General features: G+C 36.2%; 3 protein-coding genes across 5 annotated transcripts; 1 reads left to right on the top strand and 2 right to left on the bottom strand.

Moving 5' to 3' along the window:
• The first annotated feature begins 1,457 nt into the window (after positions 1-1,457).
• LOC132168977 (protein IQ-DOMAIN 19-like) lies at positions 1,458-3,307 on the top strand. Its single transcript, XM_059580073.2, has 3 exons — positions 1,458-1,778; positions 1,909-2,148; positions 2,720-3,307. The coding sequence occupies exons 1-3, from the start codon at positions 1,470-1,472 to the stop codon at positions 3,305-3,307; spliced, it is 1,137 nt and encodes a 378-aa protein (XP_059436056.1). The 5' UTR covers positions 1,458-1,469.
• Positions 3,308-4,404: 1,097 nt separating this feature from the next.
• On the bottom strand, positions 4,405-13,798 carry LOC132171143 (serine/threonine-protein kinase Nek2). Of its 3 annotated transcripts, none has more exons than XM_059582383.2 (15): positions 13,449-13,798; positions 12,649-12,763; positions 12,435-12,501; positions 11,873-11,938; positions 10,673-10,719; positions 10,524-10,569; positions 10,328-10,405; positions 10,211-10,253; positions 10,084-10,133; positions 9,914-9,995; positions 9,769-9,818; positions 7,436-7,509; positions 7,115-7,166; positions 5,641-6,066; positions 4,405-5,425 (listed from the first exon to the last, which is right to left on the bottom strand). In XM_059582383.2, exons 2-15 carry the CDS (start codon positions 12,732-12,734, stop codon positions 4,757-4,759), a joined length of 1,836 nt encoding a protein of 611 aa, XP_059438366.1. In that variant the 5' UTR covers positions 12,735-12,763; positions 13,449-13,798; the 3' UTR covers positions 4,405-4,756. The 3 variants fall into 3 exon arrangements, with proteins under 3 accessions (XP_059438366.1, XP_059438364.1, XP_059438365.1); XM_059582381.2 differs by having other exon boundaries at positions 10,328-10,408; positions 13,449-13,797; XM_059582382.2 differs by having other exon boundaries at positions 10,328-10,408; positions 12,649-12,758; positions 13,449-13,797.
• Positions 13,799-22,621: 8,823 nt separating this feature from the next.
• On the bottom strand, positions 22,622-24,761 carry LOC132172150 (Duplicated homeodomain-like superfamily protein). Its single transcript, XM_059583600.2, has 2 exons — positions 24,161-24,761; positions 22,622-24,080 (listed from the first exon to the last, which is right to left on the bottom strand). The coding sequence occupies exons 1-2, from the start codon at positions 24,595-24,597 to the stop codon at positions 22,994-22,996; spliced, it is 1,524 nt and encodes a 507-aa protein (XP_059439583.2). The 5' UTR covers positions 24,598-24,761; the 3' UTR covers positions 22,622-22,993.
• Positions 24,762-25,448: the final 687 nt, after the last annotated feature.

The following is a 25,448-nucleotide window of genomic DNA, read 5'->3' as shown; positions in this document are numbered from 1 at the left end:
AGATAGATAGATAATAGTAAATAGTGCTTTAACCAGAAACTTTATATATCGTGCCAATTATTTGATTCATATTGTCGCTTCGTCTGGGTTTGTGATTTCAAAAAAGAAAATGCTAGATGCTCTCATAATCCTAGATGGATATTATTTTCTAAAAAATCAATAAGAAACTTCCCTTATTTCTATCGCTCAGTTTTTAGAGAATAATATTCACATAGGACCAGCAAAACATTAGAAGAACACCAAGAGAACACCTAGCAATAGCATTCCCCCTTTAAAAATAGCGATTTCAAAAGGTAGTTTATAAAAACGTCAGTTAAAATTTGGTAAAATTTGTTAAATAATTTTTTTATATCAAATGAGTGTTTAGTATAGAAGTGCGGGTGTTTTTTGTGCAAATCCCAACAAAGGACATTGCTTATAAATATTTGCAGGGTGGAAACATGATTTTGGTTAAAAATCGTGTGTTCAACTAAGTACCTCTTAACCTCAACTAGAAGATATGTGCTTTTTCACGTTTTTATAACTTGCAATTCTAAACCCCAAGGGGTTTGCCCATGTGGTGGAGGCCTTGGTCTTAGAGTTTGCTCCCTTTAAGGTCCAAAGTTCAACACTTCATGGGTGCAAACAATTTATTGGGGCCACACTCGCTGGTGAAAAGCTAACGATTTAATTAGTTCCGTGTAGAAAAACTTCCGAGGGTGCAGTGCACGAGACCGGGGTTGGGTCTAAAGAGGTTCTCCAACATAAAATAAAAAATAAAAAATAAAAAATATATTGTAATTCTAAATGGACCCCAAGAATAACATTCTTAATTATGATGCCAATTTGGTGGGTTAATTACTCTTAAGGGAATTTGCCAAAGACATGAAAACATGGATAATTCAGCTATAGAATCACCTCATTTCACGACCCTTAAGGATTACTCTCATATATATATGGCGAATTATAACCCTCTGATATCTGGATTCTGGCCCTTGGCGCCAAGGCGCGGCCTCTTAATTAAGGAAACAAGAACAAAACAGCTGCATAATCTGTTGATTATTAATAAACTTCATCATTGAAAATTGAAAACAAACAAAAAGTTAGGAGAGTTGACTGATTATTCCATCACATGCACCCAGATGACATACGGCCCTTCGCACCTGATTGAAGCCTCACAAAGAAACAAAGGTTTTGCAGTTGACGTAGCCCATGCAGAGAAAAGAATCTTCTACAACATTAATCTTCAAGAGTTTGGCAAATGGCTTCATCAGAGCCCCTCATCCATTGTTTTGCAGGCCATACCCAGTAAACAACATCATATAATACCACAAATCCACGTCAGAGTCATATGAAACAAGCTTCCAGATCATCCTATATATGTATATATATACATAATTCAGTCTTATATATTAACAAAGTATTTATAAACAAGGAGATTCATTTCTCTCTTAAATTTACAAGTATTCTTCATTTCTCTTGTGACAAAGATGGGAAAGGCAGGGAAATGGATTAGAAACTTTTTGCTTGGGAAAAGGGAGCAGAAATATAAGAAGAATGAATCTTCTTCTTTTTCTGCTGAGCACCATCATCATAATCCAAGCATCAAACCTGGGAGTCCTAGAATGAAGAAAAGATGGAGTTTTGGAAGAGCAGCTGGGAAAAGGGCATCCCATAAATTTTCTAAATCACTTGACTCAATTGACACCACCAAACTTCCACTGCAGGCCACTGCAGAAAATGTTGATGTTGAAAATGCAGCTGCCACAAGGATTCAAGCTGTCTTCCGTTCTTATTTGGTACAAACATCCATCTTAAGATATTTTTCACATTCTAATTCTAACAATCTTCATAGTTCTTATGTGAAATGAATTGAAGAGCAAAAATGATAATATATCAAACTGTTGTTTCATCATATTTTTGTTTCAGGCAAGGAAAGCATTGTGTGCTTTGAAGGGACTAGTGAAGTTGCAGGCACTGGTGAGAGGTCACCAGGTGAGAAAAGAAACAACAGCTACTCTGCGGCGCATGCATGCATTGATCTCTATTCAAGTTAGAGCAAGGGTTCAGAGGATTCAGATGGCAGAGGAAGCACATCTTGTTGTCAAAAGGGAACCATCCATTCATAGGAGTTTCATTCAGGAGAACGGGTTCAGAAGAATGCTTAGGGTATGTCTCATTTCCTACTATTCATTCCTTTGTTTGCTGGGAAAACTTAGGTCCAGAAATTGTAACTTGAAAGAAATTAGGAGAGGAGAAAGTTCATTACTACAACTTTGAATAACAGAGTTTCATTTGTTTGGAATACAAAAACATTTACACAAGTCTCAGTTTAAATTGTTGGTGTAAGGACCTAGAGAAAGCGATAAGTCATCAACTTTATGTTGGCTACTTATCTTTTCAATGTAAAACCGGCATGTACAATCCTCCACCCCCACCACTCCCTACCCCCTCGGGTCCCGCTTACTTAAACCCCTGACATTCTCATTAGGACAATGTGATGTGCTCAATAGTACATAACATTACTAAGTGGCTGTAACACGATTTATAATAGCTAGGAGAAAGCGCTAATAATATCTGCTCTATCACTCCAAAATAACTAGCAAGTAAACAATGTGAAACTTAGCATCTCATCTTCCTGGTGTGGAACAGGGTTGAAATCCTAGAAAGCTCATTACCTGCTTGTGATCTTGAAATCTTCAATTGCTAATTAACGTTCAGTATGGGCTTCTTTGTGCAGGAAAGAATGGATACCAATCTGGATGAAAATCAGGGAGGCTTAAAGAGCAAAAGTGCACGTCTGAATCATTCACAAAATGAGAGGATAGAGAATGGTGGGTTGGCGACATATTATTCTGGAAACCTTTCCATCTCAAGAAGAGAACACCAATACAAGAAGTACTCATTCACAGCACACAACAGTCCCCAACATTATCTTCCCACGTCTCAGCTAAACCCGACAACGGCCAGCTCTTTAGCTTTTGAGCAGCCTGATTGTCTAGACTTACCCAACTACATGGCCAAGACAGAATCTTCAAGGGCTAAAGTCAGATCACAAAGTGAACCAAAGCAACGACCAAATTGTGGGATGAGGCAGAAAAGTAAGAGAATGGAATCAACAGATGGTAGGAGTGGCTCATTGGAGAATCAAATGCAACGTTCATCTTCTCGTTCCAAGCGATTTAGCCAAGAAAACTATGACCCCTGGTTTGCCAAGCTCTATCCTCCATTAACAAGAACCTCCAACAGCAGGTCTGATGCAATCACCACATCCAGCAGTGATTCCAACCACTACAAATCTCTTGCATATGAGGTCAGAAATCACTGACTTCTGTCAAAAAGAGTTTCCAAAATCAGTTTATTATATATATATGTTAATGTGTGTGTGTGTGTTAAATTAGTAGTTATTTACTGTTAAATGCAAAATTACATAAATGTCAGTGAATAGACATTAAAACTGCTAATCTGACACTACAAATATCCACTGCAGATCAGTTTAAGACCAACAAATCTCACTTCATCTTTCTCCCTCAAAACCTTTCGCAGTTTTAAAATTCGAGTCTCGTTATAATAGAATCTCTAAGAGTATTCTAGCTTGGTTTCGTTTTGTGCAAAACGCAACCAAACTATAGAGGATTTTTGGTCTTCATTGTATCGTGCATAACAATTCATTAGAATTTTGGTGGGGGCAAATAATTTCTAAAGGAAGGTGGAGAATTTAATTTTCTTTTTTCTATTTCTGTTCTAACAACTTCAACTTGTCTTCTTTACCATGGTTGTCTAATTTATTTCATTAATGAATGCAGCCCCATTCATGATTACTCTTGACCAATTGAGGAACTTCAAAAGGAAGTTGCTTGTGGGGCAGACAAATGATTCAAGCTTCAACTAAAGAATGGGTGGGCTGTGATACAAATTAAAAAAAAAAAAAGAAGGTTGTAACTGATTGATTCCTATGTACTCTGTAACTTCATCTCCTTCCTTGGCTGCTCGCATGGGAAAGGTGTTGTAATACAGTGAAGAAACTGAAAAGCTTCAATTGTGCGAAATTTGCTAGCATAATCTTTGCCAAAAAGAAGAAGAAAGATAAGAGGCATTTGGTTTGGCAAAACCCTAGCTCGTACCAGAGATTAATTATGTAATGAACAATGTATATATTCAGTCAGATTACTACCAGCTACCCTGCTTCTTAATATCCTACTTTTGTCTTCTGGTCTTTATAATGTCATTGCAACGGCTCCAGCTTCTTATGTATGCTATGCAAAGTGCAAATTCGTACCCAGAAAACCATGCAAGGGCCAATTAGATTACAAAAATTTGGACAAAAAGAAAGTTGTTAACAAACATGGTTTAAGGTCATGTTTAGAGAGAGAGAGAGAGAGAGAGAGAGAGAGAGAGAATTGATGTCATTATAGAAAGAGCATAGAAGATTAAACAAATCAAATGATATTGAGGAATTTGAACCTTAGATTTCCTCTAATAAATCCTGGACATTAATTGGGCACTCTCCAGTTGAAGCTCAACTAGAAAGAATCCTTGCACTAATCAGAAATGGTTTGTCCTGATCTATTACTACATCTAATTTAGCCATCTCAATGAGAATCATAAAATTGAAGCATGAAAAGCATGGGAAGAGTCATGTAAACCTAATAAAAACCTATCATATCAGCATCAGCCTAAGCTCCTAGTGCCTCGGACATGTCAAAAACAAATAGAACCGACTCTATAAATTGTTGCAGTTAAGTTTTATGGTACATGTGGCAGCATTTTGCAAGTACTAATCTTCCTGCTTGAGAGTGTTCTCCTTGAAGCTCTTGGTCAACCAGATTGCAGTTTCCCTAGAGGAGACCTTCCCAGGACCAAATGGCTTTAGCAACACCCCAAGCTCTTCATACCTTTCCTGTTGCAGCAACCTTGCACTAAACTCAAGCATCCCTTCCAAAGCTTCAGCTCTTTGCTGGAATGATGATGGGTCAAACTGCCTGTGGTAAGAGTCTGATGAAGAGCGGCTTGATGCCCCAGCGGTTGCATTTTGATCAGAGCAGTCAGCACTTCCTTCCTTTACATCTGCCTTAAACATGCTGCGACGAATTCCCTGCCATGTTTCAGGGATACTAGGCTTGGCAGAAGCTCTATCGGTCTGGACTGTACATTTGTCTTTGGTGATGGAATGGTCATTGTACTGCAGGGAGCCAGAGGAGCCTTGGACTGAGGTTGTTGAAGTTTTACGGATAGAGAAGACTGGCTCTTCATAAGAGGCTAATGGGAATTCAGCTATCCTGTCAATTCGAGGGGAATTGACAGAAACATCTGGAGATTTTAAACGGTGAAGTATACCAATATTGGGACTGCTAGGGGACTGCTGCCTTGCACCTCTTGTTGAAAATGGCAAAGATGCTCTTCGAACTGCAGTGGCAAATTTTCTTGGAGTGCGTGAAGCAGGAAACTGAACAAACAAAATTCAAGAACTCAAAGACAAGCAAAATTGCTGTTCGCAAACCTCCAACAGTTGTGCAATGCAAAAGCCACCCACTGAGAAATGATACTCAAGTTTGTGCTTGTTTAGTTGGATTATGTCAACCATTATTCACACTTCAAGGATCACCAAATGCATGTGTGTGTAGAGAGAGTGAGAGAGAGAGAGATTCCAACAGATCTTACCGATTCACATCTTTTAGGGGGACTAGAAGCTTTTGTTGGAGTACGTCTAGAAGATTTAGCAATATTCGAACCTTTAGCGACAATAGTCTTAGAAATGGCCGTCTCTTCATGGATGCCTCCAGAATAACGTTCTTGCAACCTTCGACTTAAATAACGTGGGTTATCGTGAATTTCTTGTGTAGAGCACATAGAATCCTGCTCAGCTCCAGATATGCTTGGATTCAAAGTCCTATCATTGCTGGATAAACGGCGCCTCTCCCTATATGTAGAAAGAGGAACATCCCTTGGCTCTAAAAATCTGGTTTTCTTCATGTAAGTGGGTTCAGGCAAGTAGACTGGTAAACTATTGCGTCTGGGGCTATTGATTTTGAGATGAACCTTAAGAACATAAGGCTCAAGGTGCGGGTGCCCGAGTAGCTCGGCAGCCTGCCACAGTAGATATGAGAGTAAAATATTCAATGCCACTGAAACTATATACATACATTCAAGCAACGCATAGACTCAAACATTCAGAGCTGTGGTCAAATCGCAAACATAAGTCTTGCCATCATATCACTGAATGGCAGATCTCTTGGCTCCATATATATCCTTCTTAACACTACAAGTCCACAATGGCAGAAGTCATGGCATTATTAGTATATCCGTTTTAAATATTTCAACTAGCAGGGGAAGTGACTTCTCTTTTCTTTCTCTTTTGAACCAAAATTTTTTTTCTTAAAGAAGCAAGATCAGCATGTATGGGAATGAGTGTGATGACAATAACAACAGTAGTCAAGGACAAGGGTGATCATGATGAGGCAGTGCTGTTGCCATAGGAGGTAGTGTATTTACATTGAGATTGAAAGAGGTGGTAGTAGTTGTTGCGCTGTGCCTTTAACAGTGATGCAATTGAATAGTTGGTGGTGGTGGTGGGGATAGTGCTTATAGCAGGTCGAGTTGGAAGCAGTGGTACTCTATAGGCAAACAGTTTGTAATAACTTTGACGGTGATGGTTATGGTGGTGTGCTACCGGTGATGAACAGACTGACATGAGAAAAGACAATTTTAATTCCAAAAGCTGTAGTTTTCTTGTGAGGAAAGATTATGATACAGAACCCCTAAATTTTAGTCCGGTGTCACCTATCACTCTGCAATTCTTATTTTGGAACGAAAAAAACCTCCTTAAGCAACAAATAGCGGTAGATGCCCCCCTCTGTCAACCTGCCATCAGGAAAAGAGTCGGGTGTGTCTCACATTATTCTTTTAGCCAAATCTTTATAATTCTTTTCTCTGTTGTTTTATTTAGAAAGACTGCTTAAATCGAAATCTCATTCTTCTCATATTATGCAAGACTTCTAGGGACATATGAAAATAGAAAACAGTAGAAATATCCTAATAACAGGATAATTGTTATGGGAAATCACAAAAGCAATTACATGTCGTATTGCTATTCACAAATTTGTCTAGCTGTAAGTTTGAGAAGAATCATACATACACTTGGCCTAAGTTCTGGGTTTTTCCGCAGCATGCTTTTGACAAGACCCCGACTGAAAACAGAAATAAGCAAAATATGGTTAGTGCAACAAAACTTGCCAACTAAAAGCTAAGATACATATACAAATAAGATCTGTTTTAACTTTACAAGTGAAACCTAGGAACAAAATAAATAACTACAATCTGACAATCAAATTTTCCATCCAATGTTCTGTCACTTTGACTTAACCTACCCCACTGTCAAATGTCAATCTTAAATGGGTTTAGGTACTAGACTTTGTAAAATAACATCTCGACTTTAAGTAATACAGACAAGACTTACAATGCACCAGAATATTTTGTTGGAAGCGGAGCCACTATAGACTTGTTAATTTTGTTGATCAGTGCTTGCATATCCTGCTCAAGAAAAAGAGAGTAAACTAAAAAATAATAATTGCTGAATATGCAGGAGAAAGCTTAAAAGCATAGAAGTTGCAGGGAAGCCCTATTAGTGTTAAATATGCCGAACCTTTATTGTCTCAAAGGGATAAAACAACCATACAGCCAGATTTATCACATTAACTGATTCTTAATGAATTTGGGAGTCCAAATCCAATATGACCGCGGGGGGGGGGGGGGGGGGGGGGGGGGTGGTGGTGGTGGGGGGTGGGGGTTGGGAGAAGGTTGGGGGAGCAATAAAGAACTTAAAATATGTTAAACATCCTAAAAACCTCAAACTTAGTTTGTAATGAATACAAAAACTAAATCTATAGAAATACTTTTTTTTTTTGATAAGTACTAAATCTATAGAAATACTAAAGATAGATCTTCAGGACTAATAAAATAGTTGCTGTAAATTATTTTCTTGAAGTTTGAATGTCTCCAAAATAGAATTCCCATTAAGTTTCAAGGTAAAAAAAGCTTGAGCTAATAGGAAGAGTGAATCTAATTTGCAAGACCGATAAAATAGTTGGTGTAGATAGGAAGTCTGAAATGCACAAATGTTCATAATTGTGAGATTCTATTAGAGTTGTCATTTAATCTAGTACCAAGTAACTTGATGTTAAGAAAATTTCTTTTACAAGAAGGTTGTCTGCACATTTTTTGTGAAAATGCCAGTACCATTTGATTAATGATGAAATTATTTTAAGCTTTTACAAAGTTCATATCATAGTGTCTTGTACTTCTAAAAACTTAAATTATCTAGAGAAGGGGTGTGTGTACATATGCACATCTTTGTACATTCATTTTCGTTATCTTTGAAATTTGCCCCAGTGACCCCAAATAACATCTAGAGGGTGGTGAATAAGTGTTTTCCCGCAAACAAAACCGATTAAAAATTTTGAAACCGCACACACAATCATCAAAATTAAGTAAAGCAATAGAAAGATCAAACACAACAATTTTGGTAACGTAGTAAAAACCTTTTGAAGAAATCTTCAAAAGTAAAACCACTTCGAGGAAGCCAAACCCAGGAAACTCATCCACTACAAAAGAATTAAATTATACAGTTTATACTTACAAAATCTTTGTAATTAAACCTGATGTGCATCCCAATAAACGACCTATTTGTCTCTACCGCAGCAGCTTTAGAATTCTGGCCAATTCCTTTATCAAATTTCTTTTTGCATTCCAGAATTTCGGTGGCTGAAGGTTTGTTTTTGTAATTGTGTGGTTTAAACAAAGACCAAAGAGAGGTATTGGAATGAAGGCATAAGAATGTAAAAGGTCTCTCCTAGAATACAAAATAGTGGTCTCAGGGTATTATGAAAATGTATGAGCTTTATTATATAGACCCAAGGAAAACGCAGACTTTTGGTGCATGTCGATTTCTGAAAAGCACAATTTTAGGAGCAGTGTTCGGATGGGTAAGGAGCTCGTTCGAACACGGCTAGGGTTTCAAGGTTTACTAGCTGGCAGTGTACAAACGTAGTACAACTGCTGGTCCGATCGAGTTCTGCCAATCACAATCTTTCTTTCATTCGGACGAGATTCGACCAAGGTTCCAACCGAGCAAAGCTGTGACACCTTTGAGCCTCTGTCGTTCGACCGAGCACCCACTGCTACTCCAATCAGGCTATTCTAAAATTTCTTAAGTTACTACACTAAACACTCTCATTCGAACATTGTGCGACCGTTCCTCCGACCAAAAGGTTCTGGATCACTTCATTTCGTGCATTGAAGTATGTCGTTCAAACCCAGTGCAACCACCAAACCAACTGGATGGTCCTGCCTTTGAAAACTTGGTTTCTTGTGAAAGTTCCTCATTCGCACGCCCACCAACTAGGGCTCCAACCGAGTAATTCTGTTCTCAACTTTGACCAAGTTTTTGAATTCCAGTTTAAGTACCAACTTAACCTAACAACCTAGACTTACACCAACTGGTTTTGACATAAAATTATGCCAAAATAAATTTTGTATTAGGCTTGCTAAAATGAGATAATTAGGATAAATAGTTTCACAAGTCCCATGTATGCTGGTGAAATTTTAAAGTATCAAAGTGGTCTAACTACCCACGTACACTATTATTAGCAAATCAATAACAAAATGTGATGCGTACTGATTCCATGGAGTCTTTGTTCAAGTTTTTCCTTCAAAAAATACACACAGAAATGATAATGCAGCAGTCTACCAATGTATGCCAAAAAAATGGAAAATTAACGTTCAAAAACTTACAAATGCTTTAAATGCAGGCTTATGAGCTGTCATTTCATATATACAGCATCCTGGTCAACAGAATTTCAAGATACATAAGTAACATTCAGCTAAAAACCTACAAGATTAATCCAGGCCTGATAGAATACACGCACACAATGCTTACCCAAAGACCAAATATCTGACTTTGAACCATATGGTATATCGGCCAGAAGCTCAGGACACATATAGCTTGGAGTTCCCACAACCTGAGTTGTAACGAGGCATGAAGTAAAACTAAGGGCAATTATAAGAAATCGTGCATAAGTTGATCAATATATAGATTACATTACTTACAGAGGAAGCAAGATCATCTGAGGTCAACATTTTGGCGAGTCCAAAATCACCTGCTCTATCATTTATCTCTTGTTAGAAAACCTAGGATCACATATGGGAGAACTATAGAAATGATAAGATCACTTACCCAAACGTATGTCGCGATCTTTTGTCAAGAATATATTTGAGCACTGAATGAATCATAGAATGCTATCAGTACAAAATAACTTCAGAGAAAATGAATCAATATAGCAAGACCACTAACCTTCACATCACGATGAAGAATATGATTCATGTGCAAGTAGTCAAGTGCCATCAGAAGTTGAACAAGCCACTTACAGAGCTTCTGGTAAAAGAAGATATTTAGTAATTAGATGCAATGACTCGCAGAATTATAAATAATAATCAAATTTTACAGCAAAAGGTGAAAGACAAGAGAAACACAAACAAAATGAATGAACCTCTTCAGAGAAAAGAACACCATTAGCTTTTTTTATAGTTTCCGCCCTGTATCACATAAAAAAGTAGCATGGAAGGTCTGAGGTTATGCAAGAATTTAAGACAAAGCAAAATTCTTCATTGTCTCAAAATTCAAGAAGAAAATACTCACAGGTCACCTCCTTCACAATAACCAATAATAATGCATACATAGCAACCCTGCGAGAAATGGCATCAATATGAAGCAATGTAAGGCTATGGCAAATTAGTCAGATTGCTATATAAAGCAAACAGGAAAAAAAAAAAAAAAAAAAAAAAAACGGTGGGATAACAGAGACAAATTTTTAAATAAACAAAAAAGTTAAGAATGAGGACATGGAGATATCCATGAAAAACAATAGTGCCAGAATAAAGTACTCGATGTGAGATCAAATGAGACTTGATGCTACCCATCAGAGCTGCAGACTAGGCCATCAAAAATCTTGAACCATTTTCTTTATCTCAGAGCATGTTGGACTCCTTCCATGGATGGCTACTGATTTTGAATCAAACTCATTGCAGACTAAACTCAACTCAGCTAGCCATAGCTTTTTACTCCAGTTATGGTTGAAAAAGCATGAATGAAAAGAGCCAAAACAGCTCAAAACTTGTGGTGATACTGTTAGCAATAGGATTGAACATATTATTTCTGTTTAAGCAAAGAAAATTGAGGGCTGCTAGGTGTCCCAAGGATTCTTCCCAAAATCCTTCCCAAATGATGTGACAAGCACTATTTGCCCTTAAAATATTTTGAAAGGAGAGAGAATGAAATTTTTTTTAATGCTTGCCACATCATTTGGGAAGCATTTTGGGAAGAATCCCTTGGGATGACTAGCATTATCCAAGAAAATTATGTTCATCTGAGTTTCAAATCTCATTTTCAGGCTTTAAAGTTCTTAATGGCACCGTATAGTAATAGACCGAAGCATGAAAATATAAAACTTACATGGCAAGTTCAAATTTACAGATGATGTACAGGTATTTTCCAATTTCACAAATTATCTCACAAACTTGTAATTTGAGGAAACCCCGTAATGTTTAAGACAACTCAACGAGAGAATAATCCAAAATCTAAGAATTACAATATATTTCTCAATGTTATATTATTTGTATATTCCACATAAATTTATAATTTCAAAAGAAACATTGTAACTAGCATCGACAGGAAAAAACTTAACACATTTCAGTTCTCAGGGGAGAGAAGCAAACAAGAGAATATCAAAGCCAAATGCTCAATCCAGACATTCAACCAATCAAGCACCAGAAAATGGAAAAAGGATAGCTCTACAGGATGAACAAAAAGACATAATACATAGTTAAAGACATAACAAACCTTCTCCACCCAGGAATCCTTGTACTCCACAATAAATGGATTTCGTAGTTTAGAAATAAGCTCCATCTACACAAACCAGGAAAAGGGTCAATTTCTAGATAACCCAAAATTCTACATCCAAATAATTTGATCAAAGGTCCAAGTGTAGCTCAACCAGCTAATATATGTTCTACTACAATCCAGCCCAGCATTCAATTCCAAATATGTACTGCAGCTATATATTATCCATTTCAAGGTCTGACAATCTTAATTGCAGCTACTGCCACAAGTGCAGAGCTGTTAACATATTTTGCAATCTTGATAAAAATATATTCACCATTTTTCACAAGATACATGAAGCACATATCAAGTTCCATAATTTTTTTCTCTTTATTTTTCTTTTGCCTAATTTCTGATTTTCATGAAGCCCTTTAATATGCTGGTCCTGAAGAAACTCCAACAAAAATAACCAGGATTAATGTAGCCTAAACATAGTAAGAAATATTACATATATGGAAAACTAACAGTGCCAACAAGAAATTCAATTAGTTTATTAAGACGATTACAAATAAAGAGTACCAACCTCCTGGTGCGCAGATCTACGAGACCTATCAGTCTGGCGGGCAAGACGAATCTTTTTCAATACATACCTTAATATATGTTAAAAAAAAAAAAAAAAAAAAAAATGAGAACGCAATGTACAATCACAACATGATGCATTATGGTATTATACATTAATAGTTTTAAATGGCAAGACAACACAGGCAACAAATAAATAGTGTGATTTTCAGTCTCACTTCTTCTTTTCAAGCTTATGCCTCACGAGAAGCGCGGAACCAAAAGCTCCTTTCCCAATTTGCTCCAAAACTTCGTATTTTTCCATTTGATTGATAGACTCTAGATTCCCCTGTTCTGGACATATACCAAAACCACTTCAATTCCCATAGATACTCACAAAAACAAATTATCATGGTTCAAAAGATGATTCTTGGAAGGTACTGAAGTATGAAAGTGAATGCAGCAAAGTAATAACGACGGAAAGCTACACTATCTGCCAAGTTACTCAAGAATCGCATATGCTTAAAAAAGTAAAATTCTTTTTCTCCCTTAGGAATCAAACAATGGCACTGTAACAAAATAGTTGCTTCTCACTTCAAAGAAATAACGAAACGAGAGTTACCCTTGACAGCCCAACTTCAATTTTTTTTTTTTTTTTTTTTTTTTTTTCATTTTGTGATCGGAAGGGCGTTAGATTTGACTAGTCAAGCACACTATACTACTACATTGGTGAAAATCTTTTGAGTAATAAATGAATATTTATTGAGAAACAAGGTACATTTTGTTCATTTGTTTCTTTCTAAGAAAAGAAATGAGGATTACAAAATCTGAATTTATGTGAAAATAGTCAGTACTAACGGAACACAGCAAGACAATTTACTTTATTTTCCTTTCTTTCACTTTCTCAGCAACCAAACACTGTTCTACATCACATCTTGAAAACTAAAAATGGTAAATGTAGGTTCGAGAAAGTGAAGAAAATTTAGAATGTAGAAAAACGAAAGGGAAGAAAAAGAAAAGAAGAGAAAAAAGAAAGAACCTGAACTACAGACAGTCGAAGGCACAACTACGGATCGGAGAGATCAGAATGTGCGTGGAGTAGACAAGGAAAAGAAGAATTCGGGTTCGGACATTGGCAGAGGAACTTCAGCAAGAGGACAGCGTTGCAGAACAAGTAGACGAAGAAAGAGAAGCAGCAGAGGAGGAGGAAGTTGCAGCGGCTCTTTCGCCATTCTTGCTCCGTCACAAACTGACAAACTTAAAGAGAGAGAGAGCGAGAGAGAGAGAGAGAGAGAGATTATATTTAAATAAATATATTTAAAAAGAAAAAGGAAAAAGAAAAGAGAGAGAGAGAGATCGAGGGAGAGAGGGGGGATGCATGGGTCAAAACGAGAAATGATGAAATGTATAGTGAAAAGAAGAGAAGTGAGATTGTTGGAAGACTGCTTCTGTGAATCTGTTAGTTAAAGACCGACCAAAGAAGGGAAAAAAGAGGTCTTCCTCAGTGAAATCCTCAGCTTTGGTGGGCCTTTTACATAATTTCCTATTCATTTATTGCTTTAATAGCTTCCTTTTTTTTTTCTTTTTTTCTTTTTTACATATTTAGTATTTTATTTTAATGAATAAATATACATTAAACAAAAGAGATTTACAAAAATGTAAAGGCAATCATGCATGCCTGCAATTTTTTACATTTTTAATTAAATAGGTCACAAAATTGTTAACTTATATGGTCTATACACATATTTTGAAATGACTTAAACTCGACGGTCAATATAAATGTTGTCAATTTTTGACATGATCCACAAACGTAATACGAATTCACGAAATTAACTAGTTATGATTTATGGGTTTAATCTATTTAATTAAATGAGTAATGTTATATTAAATAGTTTGTAATTCTAGAATGTGAACCGTGTCAAAAGGGAGGCGAATGGAGTAGCTCATAGACAACCCAATAAAACACTTTCTCTTACGAACAGACTAGTTCATATAAAGGAAGCTCCTCATTGTTTTCCTGACATTGTAATTGTTGATCTCAATATTTAAGATTTTTGCTCATTAATGAAAGCTTTTGCCATATTGAATTCAAAAAAAAAAACACAAAAAAAAACGTCGTGTTAATTTTGCATTTATACTTTTATACGCATATCTCAATACAACTTGAATACAATGTGCGATTACGAATTGTTACCCCTAATTTTTCCTGATAAAGATTTTAGCAGATGACTTTTTTTGTAATTTGTACATGTTTCAATGCAATCTAATTGCTAATAAGCTCCCTTTACAAGGTTTTTCAGATCATTGTATATATATATATATATATATATATATATATATATATATATATATATATTTCTGTCATATCATCAAAGATATGAATCAAATTGCATCTTAAAGCATATTGTAAGAAAAGTAAGAAAACTACCCACATATTGGTAAGACATTCTTAAAGTATTGACGATGATGGAAGAGGTTTCTGATTTTCTAAGTCTCCTTAGGAAAAAAAAATTATTAAGTTGATCACGCTCAACTTGAAATTAATTTAATTAAAATTCTTATTTAAGATTTCTAAAACAGACAACATATACATATTATTTAACTAAACTCATATGTAAAGAATAATATAATTAATTAGTAAAAAACTATAACTTCAAACTTAATTATTTATCTCATTAGATGGATCTAATGAAGATATGTTGTATGCAAGGGGACAAGTTCCTTTAATCCACTGGACCCAAAAAAAAAAAAAATTAATTAATTTACTTGTATTATTATTATTGTTATTATTATATATTTGTAATTGTAAGTAGGAAGGCCGACAAGCAAAATACAGTGGATCCCTCGCCATCCCCCCTCCCCCACAATTGCCCTCAATCACGAGGCTTATTATCGGGCTCTTTCTTATTCATATAAAAAGACCAATACACCCTTGTTATTTTTCGAATTGCCAAATGAACCCTTTGCAATTGACAAGTTTTAGGCAGCTCCCTGTGGGTTGTGGCCTGTCGGCCGTGGGGTCCCGGCGGACGTGCTGTGTCGTCTGGGGTGTGGGGGGACTGTGGGTCCCGCAGAAGATTGGGTGTTTGGTTACTCGGCGGCCAAGACAGCATACTTAAGATATCATATCCCAATTCCAAACCCTCTTAGACTCCTGACGTTCTCACACAAGTTACGTCATGCAGTGCTTTAATATCATATAGTCGAGCGTTATAATGTGCTAGTCAAATTTACGCTATAATTTTAAAAAGACTAGTCAAATTAGAGATTTCTTATAATTACTTACAAAGCTTAGTTTTATCTAGCGAATAAAACCTCTTATAAACCACCCAATCTCTGTGTAGACTACTCATTTCTCAATATAAAACCAATGTGTTACATACAATTAGAATGACGTGAAAATAAAAATAAACTATTGGTTTTTTGTTTTTTTTAAGGGTTAATCTAATAACTAAATTTTACCGTCATATTATCAACTGAGTTTTTTTTTTTTTCTTTTATCGGATTATCAACTAAGTATTAAATAGCATTACTCAGTTGTTATTCACATGGCTTAGATTTTTATTTGGAGAAAGGTTGCTTATGATTAGAGTTCTCCTTTTTGTTTGTTGAGATCTTATTAAGGGCATAATTAGGTTGGATAAAAGGAATCAAGAAGTTCCTATGCTTGTTAAAAGTAGAGATAAGGCTTTAATTATATCCCACTATCCTTAACAAGTTGAGATCCATGTCAAACCCACCATCAAAGATGGCTTGCAATTAGCAACAGAAAAGTTCAACCATATGATTGCCTTACAAAAGGTAAACTTTGGCAAGTCAAAAAAAGTGAAAGGCCAAGATTGATATTCATCTTTGGTCATCCATGAAAATGTGTCTTGCTTAGACCCAAAAAAAAAAAGGAAAAAAAATGATAAATTAAAAAAAAAAAAAATCTTAAGTCATCAACAAATTTCCTAGAGCATCTAAATTAAGGTATACATGTCCTCATGGAATGGTAAATAAATCCATTACATTACAAAAGGGAAGGGCGGGCACTAAGTGCCATTCAATGTCTATATAACCATACTTAGGGGTGAAAATGCTGATTAGTGATCATTGGCTAAAACCGCTAATTATAACCGCCTAGGCGGTTAGTAAAATTCGTTAACCGCATATGTGGTTAACTGGTAGTTAGCGGTTAATAACCCTAATAATTGCTAATCGTTTTTTAAAGAAAAGTTAAAAAGTTCAAGATTTTTTTTTTTTAAAAAAAAAAAAAACATAATGACGTCTTTTTTATGGTAGTATAATAATACCCTACTACGTACGACATCATTTCTAGATTTTTATATATATTTAAACACAAAAAGGACGTTGTTTTATGTTAATATATATAAAGGCGATTAGCTGTTTTTTCAAAACTAAACTGCTAACCATAATCGCCTAAGTGATAAACGACTTTTCTTAACCGCCTTCAAAAGCAATTAGCAGTTAGCCTTTTCACCCCTAAGCCCATACTAGAGTTTCCCCCAAGCTGAAATCTAAGATAGTAATCATGGCGACTCATGTAGTTTCATCTATGTTCTCAAATGGTAACTCAATTGGCTGAAAATCACGCCTCATGAAACGAATGTCATTAATTTAAATTTTAAATCCCTCTCTCTCCTTTCTCTCCCATTGTGCGGATATGTTGAAAAAAAAAAAGTAGTCACATTTGCCTCCAGTTCCTCTTGTCTTACTTCAAAATCATTGCCCTCTATAAAACAATGTTGTACAAGGGGACAAAGGTAAGTTCATAACTTAGTAAGTAAACGCCACATGAAAGCAGTATACGAAATGATCAACCCTGGTTAGAAAACACATGGATACAAATGATACGAAATACAACATTACGGCTTTAAAACACGTTGTTGTCATGAAGGGTGTAAATATACATATAAGCACATCTCAATTTTCATACTCAAGTAATGTGAGACGCCACACATATCACAAGAATCTAATGTAAATATAATATGCCTTAAGGTCAAGTTAGTATAGCATAAAATAACACATGTTCACACATAACATTTCGTATCACCACTGTTTATATATCACATCACAACATAGTAAACACACCCTTTTTCTTGATTACATAATATGGTAGCTAGTCTTTCATGTGAACATGGCATTTGTATTTCAAACACATAATTTCAAACAAGCATTAATTTATGGCTCATAAAACAAGGTTTACTATTTTTGCATGTGTTTACTTCCTTGAGCATCGAGTCTCTAAACAACCAGAATTGAGATAATTATGCTCATAGCTCGGGTTCCATGTGAAAATAAAAATAAAAATAAAATGCTTAAAATTGTATAACAAAGGAAGGATGCAATTGTTTTATGGGTTTTGATGGTTGCCATGTTGTTCGGAAATTTATTCTTTTTGCGTTATGGTAGATAGACGCGTTTTTGGCTCTTCAATGGTTCCAGTTTTTCAACTAATACTAATTGATGATACCACCCAATCCATCATAAAGGGAATCAAATATTGCATTAATTAATTAAGCACAAAATACACAACACCCCCCCCCCCCCCCCCCTTTTTTTTAGAGAAATCGAGCGGAAATATTATTAGAAAAACAATTCCGACAATGTTGACAATGGCCAGCACCATTTAGATTTCGTCTGACATGGTTAACCTTCCATTTATTCAAACAATTAAATACCCATTTAGTTTTCTCAATAAGATGTTCATACATGCTCCAATTTCTTTCATCATTCATCGGTGCTATACAACTTGAAGACCATCACCTTCCGGGATCACCTTGAAGAACCCCATTTCATGACTAAAAGTTGTAACCCAAAATCTCCAATTGGTTGAATTAGAGATGTAATCCATTATACAAATTAAGAGTAAACGCTAGCTTTACATCGGCCGACGTGTCGTGTTTAATTAAGCGGCTTCTTATTTATGGATTCCTAACTTCAGACCGAAATTTTCCAAATTTCAAACTTGTGGTGGTTGCTTGAGTTGGAATATCATTTACAGACAGCGCCAATTTACAACTTTCCGATGGAGACCTTTTGATTGTGATCATCACTTCTTATTTTGCATTAACGACGATTGATAATCATTGACAGAGGCCAAGTAACAAAAACTCCCTATAACGACGTAGAAAGGAGGGAATTCTTGATCACACGTACGTACGTGGGAGTAGGTTTTGTGGTTTATGATCGATGCTTTTACTATACAACTAAAAGTATGTCATTTTCTAACCTAATAAAGGGTATAAATGCATAAAAATACCCATAAATTAATGTTTTGCAATATATACCAAAATATCATGCAAAGGTGCATTGCCCATTAAATGGCCACACAAAAGGATAGCTCGTGAAATGTAAATGCAAACACCCCCAACTTTTGGGTAGCTTACCAAAGAGCTACTACACCTGCATTGTAATAACTTCCATGACAATGATATTATGTATTTTTTTGTTATTAAATGCAACTTAATGATCAGAGGAAAGAGTTCGAGCATCAATGTAGATTACAATGCAAGTAATGTAGGCAATTTTTTATGAATTCGACACGAACTCAGTACAAAATTAGTAGATTAGGGTTGAGATGTTTAAGTCGTTTAATTAAATGGGTCGGATTTAAATTGACATATATAGTCCTATATTCATATGAATCAACACGCGATTTAATACGGCTTGACACCCATAAATGTAGGTACATAATTAATGTTATCTTCATATGCAGGCTCAGAGGGAACCCAGAGGATGGAAGAGTGAGTAATTAAGGAAAAGTTGGGTATAAGGGAAACAAAGCAGTCTTCATTTGTTTTCATTTTTGCCTTATTTGTAATATCTATATTGGCTGGAAGAGAAAGTGGCTACCCATATTCACATGACCAGAAACAAGCTAGAAAGTGGCACCCATATTGACAAGTCACCATCTGCACCAGTCAGCCTCATATTCTGATCCAGTTGTCTAATGGAAAGATTCTGAAGGGGAAAATGATAACAATACAGTATGTGATCTGTATGAGATATTTTCAAGATGACCCTTTGATTCACACATGAAGAAACATTACTTGAACTAATTACAATCTATATTTGCTTCAGGAATGAGCTGTTTGAGCAAAAAGACAAAGAAAAAGAAAAAGGAGAAATCCTATACAAGACAGAAGAGTCCCTTTTGGTGGTTGCTGTTCGTCCTATAGAGAAAAAAGTAGTCAAATAGACAACGTGCGAAGAGTCACTGTACAAAGTATACATGCTTGACATGTTCCTCAACAGTACTCTCTAGTGATAATTAAGGAATTGGCAAATATGAGATTGGAGACAGCTGTGACTGTGAGAGGCCTGAGGGCTATTTGTTTCTCATTCATGTAGCCATGTCGGAAGGAACCAAAAACTATGTTCTGGTTGTAAGAATTGATGGAATGGTGATCTTCTATTAATTTCTTTTCTGTTGCCAATTTTAAATGCTATTGCTAGATTCCTTGTGGAGACTTTGGCTACTGGAGATCGGTTCGTTTTGAAATTTATTACCGCTTATCTTTCACCGGCACTGCTTGGTTGTCGTTTCAGATACTTGCTAATGAGTCTCGTCTTTGTTGACTTTGCTTTAATTATTACTTTATGCAATATGAGGATCAAGTTATTTTTTGACCAATTTTATATTATTTGGTTTTATTTTTTGCAACATTGTATTTTTCATTTTTGAGTTTGTTGTTGGGGATTGGAGTATATCCCTTTTTTGGTATTTTGATCCCACATAACCTTTTTCCAATTTGCTTAGAAAAAATAAAAAAAAATGATGATAGAAAGTAGGGCTGACAACTTTTGACATAATCCACAATCCCGACATGAACCAAACACGAAATTAAATGGGTTGGGTTAGGATTAACCCATATAGTCTTATACTTCTGCCTCGACATGACTCGAACCTGACACACGATATAATGATTGACAATTTTTTACATGACCCATAAACTCAATACAAAATTAGAGGGTTAAAGTTGAAGGCTTTGACCTTATACTCATACTATTTTGACATGATTTAAATCCAATATGCATTAAAACCCTAGTAAAAAGTAAAATAATTCATTTGCATGCATAGAAGGCCCTTCGTTTACTTATTAGGTCGAGCCTGGCTCATCACTCAGCGAGGCCCAAGTTGAGTATAGCGAGTAGGTCCCAAAAATGAGTTTGGGCTCGGCGTGGACCCACATGACGTCACTTTTAGGTCTCTTTAGATTAGGATAAGTAAGTTATATATATATATATATATTGTATCACCCCAAAATAGAAAAGAGCATAAGAAGAAAAATAATCCACTACTACCAACTTCACATACGATCACGTTGTTATATATGATGGATTTGGCTTTAAGTGTTGTAAAAAAATTCTAGTATATATAGTGTAATTTTTTTTAATGGCTTAGATTTAATTTCACTCTCTCTTTCTCTTGTAGAACTTAGAATTAAATATGGGTGTTGAAAAAACTACAATACATTTACTATCACCTTAAGTTTTTGAGTGAGCTGTGATCTAATATGATATCAAAGATATTAAATTCAAAACCCGAATCTACAATTTTTGTTACGTGTTGGACCTCGCTTCTTGAGTGTAGACTTAAGTTTTGAGAAAATTACTTGTATTGCATTCCTTGTTGCATGATATAGCCTTTATGCGTGTTTCTTTTTATTAAATTATTGACCCAAGATTAGGATATGAGAAATGGTAGACTTTCAAAAGGTTTTACGAAAAAAACAAAAATGTTTATTAAGTTACGTGGCATAACATGATTAAGTTTTTTAAAATTTGAAGTTATCTCATTTCAATCATATTATGCCACATCCCCTTATAAACCTAACATTCCTCCAAGAAAATTAAGGTCACATCTTTCAATTCCCTTCAATCTATGAAGAGTTAGACCTCTACATAAAGGACCAAAAATTAATTTTGGTCCACTATGCCTATGGTTCGTACAGGCCAAATATGGCGAACTAGGACTCATTGCAGGTTGGCTGCATGCACCAATTAGATCTTAATTTTAGACTCAATTTATTTTTGTAAACAATATATAATTAAAATGCTAATTAATAATAAAACTAGTAACGAAATAATTAATTATATAAATATCTCCAACAATTATTTACTTAAGCGAATTGAAGAAAATTCTTCAGAGCAACAGAGAATCCAAAAAACTAGAAAACAAGATTTCCTATGCATACCAATATAATCCCACTTTATCAATAATAGGATTAATTTAGATTGAGAATTTTTTTAATTTTTAAATTGAGATTATTATTATTATTATTATTTCATCCCAAATCCCAATGGCTTCAAGGCATCAAGGTCACTCTCCAGACAGAGATGCACAACATGACACATGATAATATCTAATGCATGTGAGGACTGCACAAAATTGATTCGGTCGTAGAGTAAGAATCCTGTGCACGCAACTATATGGAGAGCATTGCAGGTCACGTTATATCATTCGACGTCATGCTGACACGTGTACTTTCCCATAATTAAAAAGAAGTTTAACCGACTCCAAGTCAAAACTCTTTGCCAGAGCTGCGTAATAATTCATTCCCCACGTAAAAAAAGAAAAAAAGAAAGGAAAAGGTGAAGTCAAACAGTAGATACATCTTAAGTTGACCTCCAGGTGATCAAAAGCGTGAAAGAAACAGCTAGGAGCCGTTGGATCATCGACGGCCACCGATGCACGTGCACCCACTTACTGTTTCTGGACGCATGTAGACAGGGGGGTGCCAGACCATCACATGTGACGTTGATGTGTTGCAGTGGATCAATGTGTCCCCTGCAACTGCCAGTGGGACCCACGGGAGGACTGGAGAGAAAAAAGACAAGGAACCGGACGTTTCCTTATGAGGTTTGTTTTGGAGGCATTCACCGTATACGTCTAAGGCCCACGTTTGAGTCAGTGGGGGCATGTGGTGGGACCCTTCTCCCTCCCAAAACCACAACAATTATTTTTTTCGTGCCTTCGTGTTGTCGCTGTACTCTTGTTGGTTTTAAATTAATGTACTATGTAGGCTGTAGCCTCACTTACTAAATACTACAAAGCAATTAATTAATTAATTAATTAATTTTTTTTAAAAAAAACACACTCTAAAACATATTATTAACAAACAAAGTAGATATAGTAGATATATTACTCATAAAAAAGCCAAAAAAAAAAAAAAAAAAGCTATCATTTTCCTCAGCCGACAAGGATTCTCAGAATTCTTTCCCCCTTGTTATTATATACATACATACAGCATGTCCTCATTCCTAATACAGCTAATTAAGGAGAATTCTTAAACATAAATGGAAATTAATCATAAAACCAAACTATCTAGCTAGATCTAACTCAAGAACTAAATCATTTCTCAAAATGTCGGTGCCTGCCCACAAAAATACAAATTTAAAACATGCTGTATCGTATTACGTATGAAACTAAGTGGGTGATAATTTGAAAGAAAGAAAGAAAAAGAAAAGGAGGAGTAGGAGTAGTAGTAGTAGCACCGTACGTTTTATTAGTTTCTTCATTATCATTTAAAAATACAATAATTAAATAACACACACAAATGCATAACAATTATTTATTTAGAATTCAAAATCAAAAGATGGCACTTGAACCATGTTTTTCTCACCTTCAGACACGATTTCTGAAACCGCCGAGTGGTTTTTCAAGGCGGCGGTGGAGGGCAAGCGGTTTTCCGGCACCTCCGACGGCGCCACGAGCGTGCCTTGACTGTAGAGAGCAGTGAGTTGATGAAAATAGGGGCATGTTCTTGAGTCAACCGACCGCTTTTTGTTAACATCCTTGGTTTTCCTGAAGTACTTATTTATGTTCTCCCATTTCTCCTTGCACCTCTTCGCACTCCTCTTGTAACCCATCTCCGACATCCCCTGCGAGATTCTCTCCCACAGAGGAGCCTTTGTCGTCGTCTGCTCCTTCTCCGCCTCGCCGCCATTGCTATACAGGCTGCATCTCAGGTTTATCAGCGCCAAAACCTCATCCCTCGGCCATCTCTTTCCGAGGTCGTCTTTCAAACAATTAGGGTTAATCTGAGAGAGTGCTAGGGTTTTGGTGTCGTTTTGGGTGTTGATGACATCATGATGAGAAGAAGTAGGAATAGGGTTTTGTGGAGAATCCTCTTCAAAGCAAGAATTATGAGTTGACGTGAACTGCTTCAACAGCTCGATGATTGTTGTCTGTCTATCTCCGGCAATGGCCTGTTCATGAGCCATACTTTCAAGCTCTCTGTTCAACCTTTCCATCTCTTGCTTCTTCCAAGCTTCTTCTTTTGCAACCTTTTCTTCATCTCTCTTCACCATATCTTCAAGAAGCTTGTTATGCATTTCCTCCTGCTGAGTCATCATGTTGCTCACAATTTTCTCGCACAACCCCTTAAGCATCTCAAACTTCTTCTTCCTCTTCCTCTTTCTTACTCTCCGATGCTCTTCCTCTTCCTCTGCCTCCAAACTCTGCCCCCTCAAGTTTTCATGGTCATGATGATGATCATTTGGTTTTTCCGTCTTTTGGTCACCATGATATAGCTCTTCAAGCTCGCTAAGAAACCTATAGTTCTTGCTGTAGTTAATGTTGTTATTGAAATACCTACTCTCCTCTTCATATTTCTCCTTGCACTTCTCTCCACTCCTCTTGAAACCAAGCTCTGCTAACTTCCTGCACCAACCAATGTGTTAAAGACAGCATAATTAAGTGTGTGTATATATATGTGTGTGTGTGTGTGTGTGTATATGTACCTTGAGACATGTTCCCAAGTGAATTCTGGGAGCCAATTCTCGACGCTAGATCTGATTCTCAAAAGTGCAAGGACTTCATCGTTACTCCATGGATCGAGGGGCTCAGAGATTGATCTCTGATGATGATGATGATCTGTTTCAATCTCCAAATTCACAGACACCGAGTTGTTTTGTTGCTTCTGTTCATGGTGTTTGTGGGGAGGAGGGGATTGGTGGTGCAACGGGTGCAAGAGGTTTGGCTGGAGGGGGAGTTGATGATGATGATGATGAGGAGGAGGAGGAGGAGGAGGAGAAGGGTTGTTGTCGTAAGGATCGTAGGCAGCTGCAGGGAAGGTGTTGGGGGATGCAGAGGCGAGGAGAGGGAAGGAGAGAGGGAGAGGAAGTGAAGTTCTTGAGACTATGAATTGGTGGAACTGGTCTGGTAATCCATCAAACATTGTGTTTGTGCGTGTTTTTCCTTCTTCTTTACCTCTCCCCCGCCTCACCGTAAACTAGAAAAACGCTAGCAACAACACTACAAAACATCAACCTACCTAGCTTCTCCCATCCACCAACCCCTCTCTCTCTCTCTCTCTCTCTCTCTCATTTATCAAGGACTTTGTCCTATATCATGGAATAGAAAAGATATCCCACCACACCCTTTAAGAAGAAAGTGAAGTCACCCTCTTCAATGGGTAGAAATTATTGAATGCAAATGGAGGCTACATATACGGTGCAACTATTTAATCTCACGTCTATCTTGCGAGGAAACTATATATATATGGGATCCTTATTTAAAATGGATATCATCAGATTCATTTGAAGTTGGTGTATTTAATGAGTATACGAAATTAATGTTCTCACTTCCTTTAAAATAAATTAAATAATATAACATCATATACACTATTGTTAGGTACATCAACTTTACTAGGAAATGAAATTAAGCAAGGAGGCTTGATCAAATTCATATTTTGGTTTAGAGATTTTAAAAACATATATGAACCGTACACATATTTGACTTCCATACATCCAAAAGATTAACATATAAAAATAAGAAATTTTCAAGGGGTAGCTCAATCGGCTAATGACCACGCCTCATGAAGCAGAAGTCACTAGTTTAAATCTCTCACATTCTTTTCCCTCCCCTAGCTTGTGCGCCAACTCAGATATTCTAATTAAATCCAAATGTGGCAATGAATATAACTAGGACTGAGAGTCGGTCGGTAATGTCGATGTTGATAGAAAAAATTGTGTTCTCGCATTTTGCACCGACAATGTTGGTAAAGTCGAAAATTTCACCGACTTATTC

This window comes from Corylus avellana, chromosome 1 (assembly GCF_965113065.1).
Source record: "Corylus avellana chromosome 1, dhCorAvel1.hap1.2, whole genome shotgun sequence".
NCBI classification, from domain to species: Eukaryota; Viridiplantae; Streptophyta; class Magnoliopsida; order Fagales; family Betulaceae; genus Corylus; species Corylus avellana.
Note: the sequence above shows the minus strand (reverse complement) of the source record. Positions and strands in the feature narration are given on the sequence as shown.

Excerpts from the sequence above, each read along its gene's own strand:
- LOC132168977 (XM_059580073.2), top strand. The coding sequence starts at position 1,470 with ATGGGAAAGGCAGGGAAATGGATTAGAAACTTTTTGCTTGGGAAAAGG. Across the intron at positions 1,779-1,908 it reads CTGTCTTCCGTTCTTATTTG|GCAAGGAAAGCATTGTGTGC; the intron begins GTACAAACATCC and ends TTTTTGTTTCAG. Across the intron at positions 2,149-2,719 it reads GGTTCAGAAGAATGCTTAGG|GAAAGAATGGATACCAATCT; the intron begins GTATGTCTCATT and ends TTCTTTGTGCAG.
- LOC132172150 (XM_059583600.2), bottom strand. The coding sequence starts at position 24,597 with ATGTTTGATGGATTACCAGACCAGTTCCACCAATTCATAGTCTCAAGA. Across the intron at positions 24,081-24,160 it reads ACTTGGGAACATGTCTCAAG|GAAGTTAGCAGAGCTTGGTT; the intron begins GTACATATACAC and ends TGGTTGGTGCAG.
- LOC132171143 (XM_059582381.2), bottom strand. The coding sequence starts at position 12,734 with ATGGAAAAATACGAAGTTTTGGAGCAAATTGGGAAAGGAGCTTTTGGT. Across the intron at positions 11,939-12,434 it reads GTAGATCTGCGCACCAGGAG|ATGGAGCTTATTTCTAAACT; the intron begins GTTGGTACTCTT and ends TGGTTTGTGTAG. Across the intron at positions 9,819-9,913 it reads GTCAGATATTTGGTCTTTGG|GATGCTGTATATATGAAATG; the intron begins GTAAGCATTGTG and ends TCTGTTGACCAG.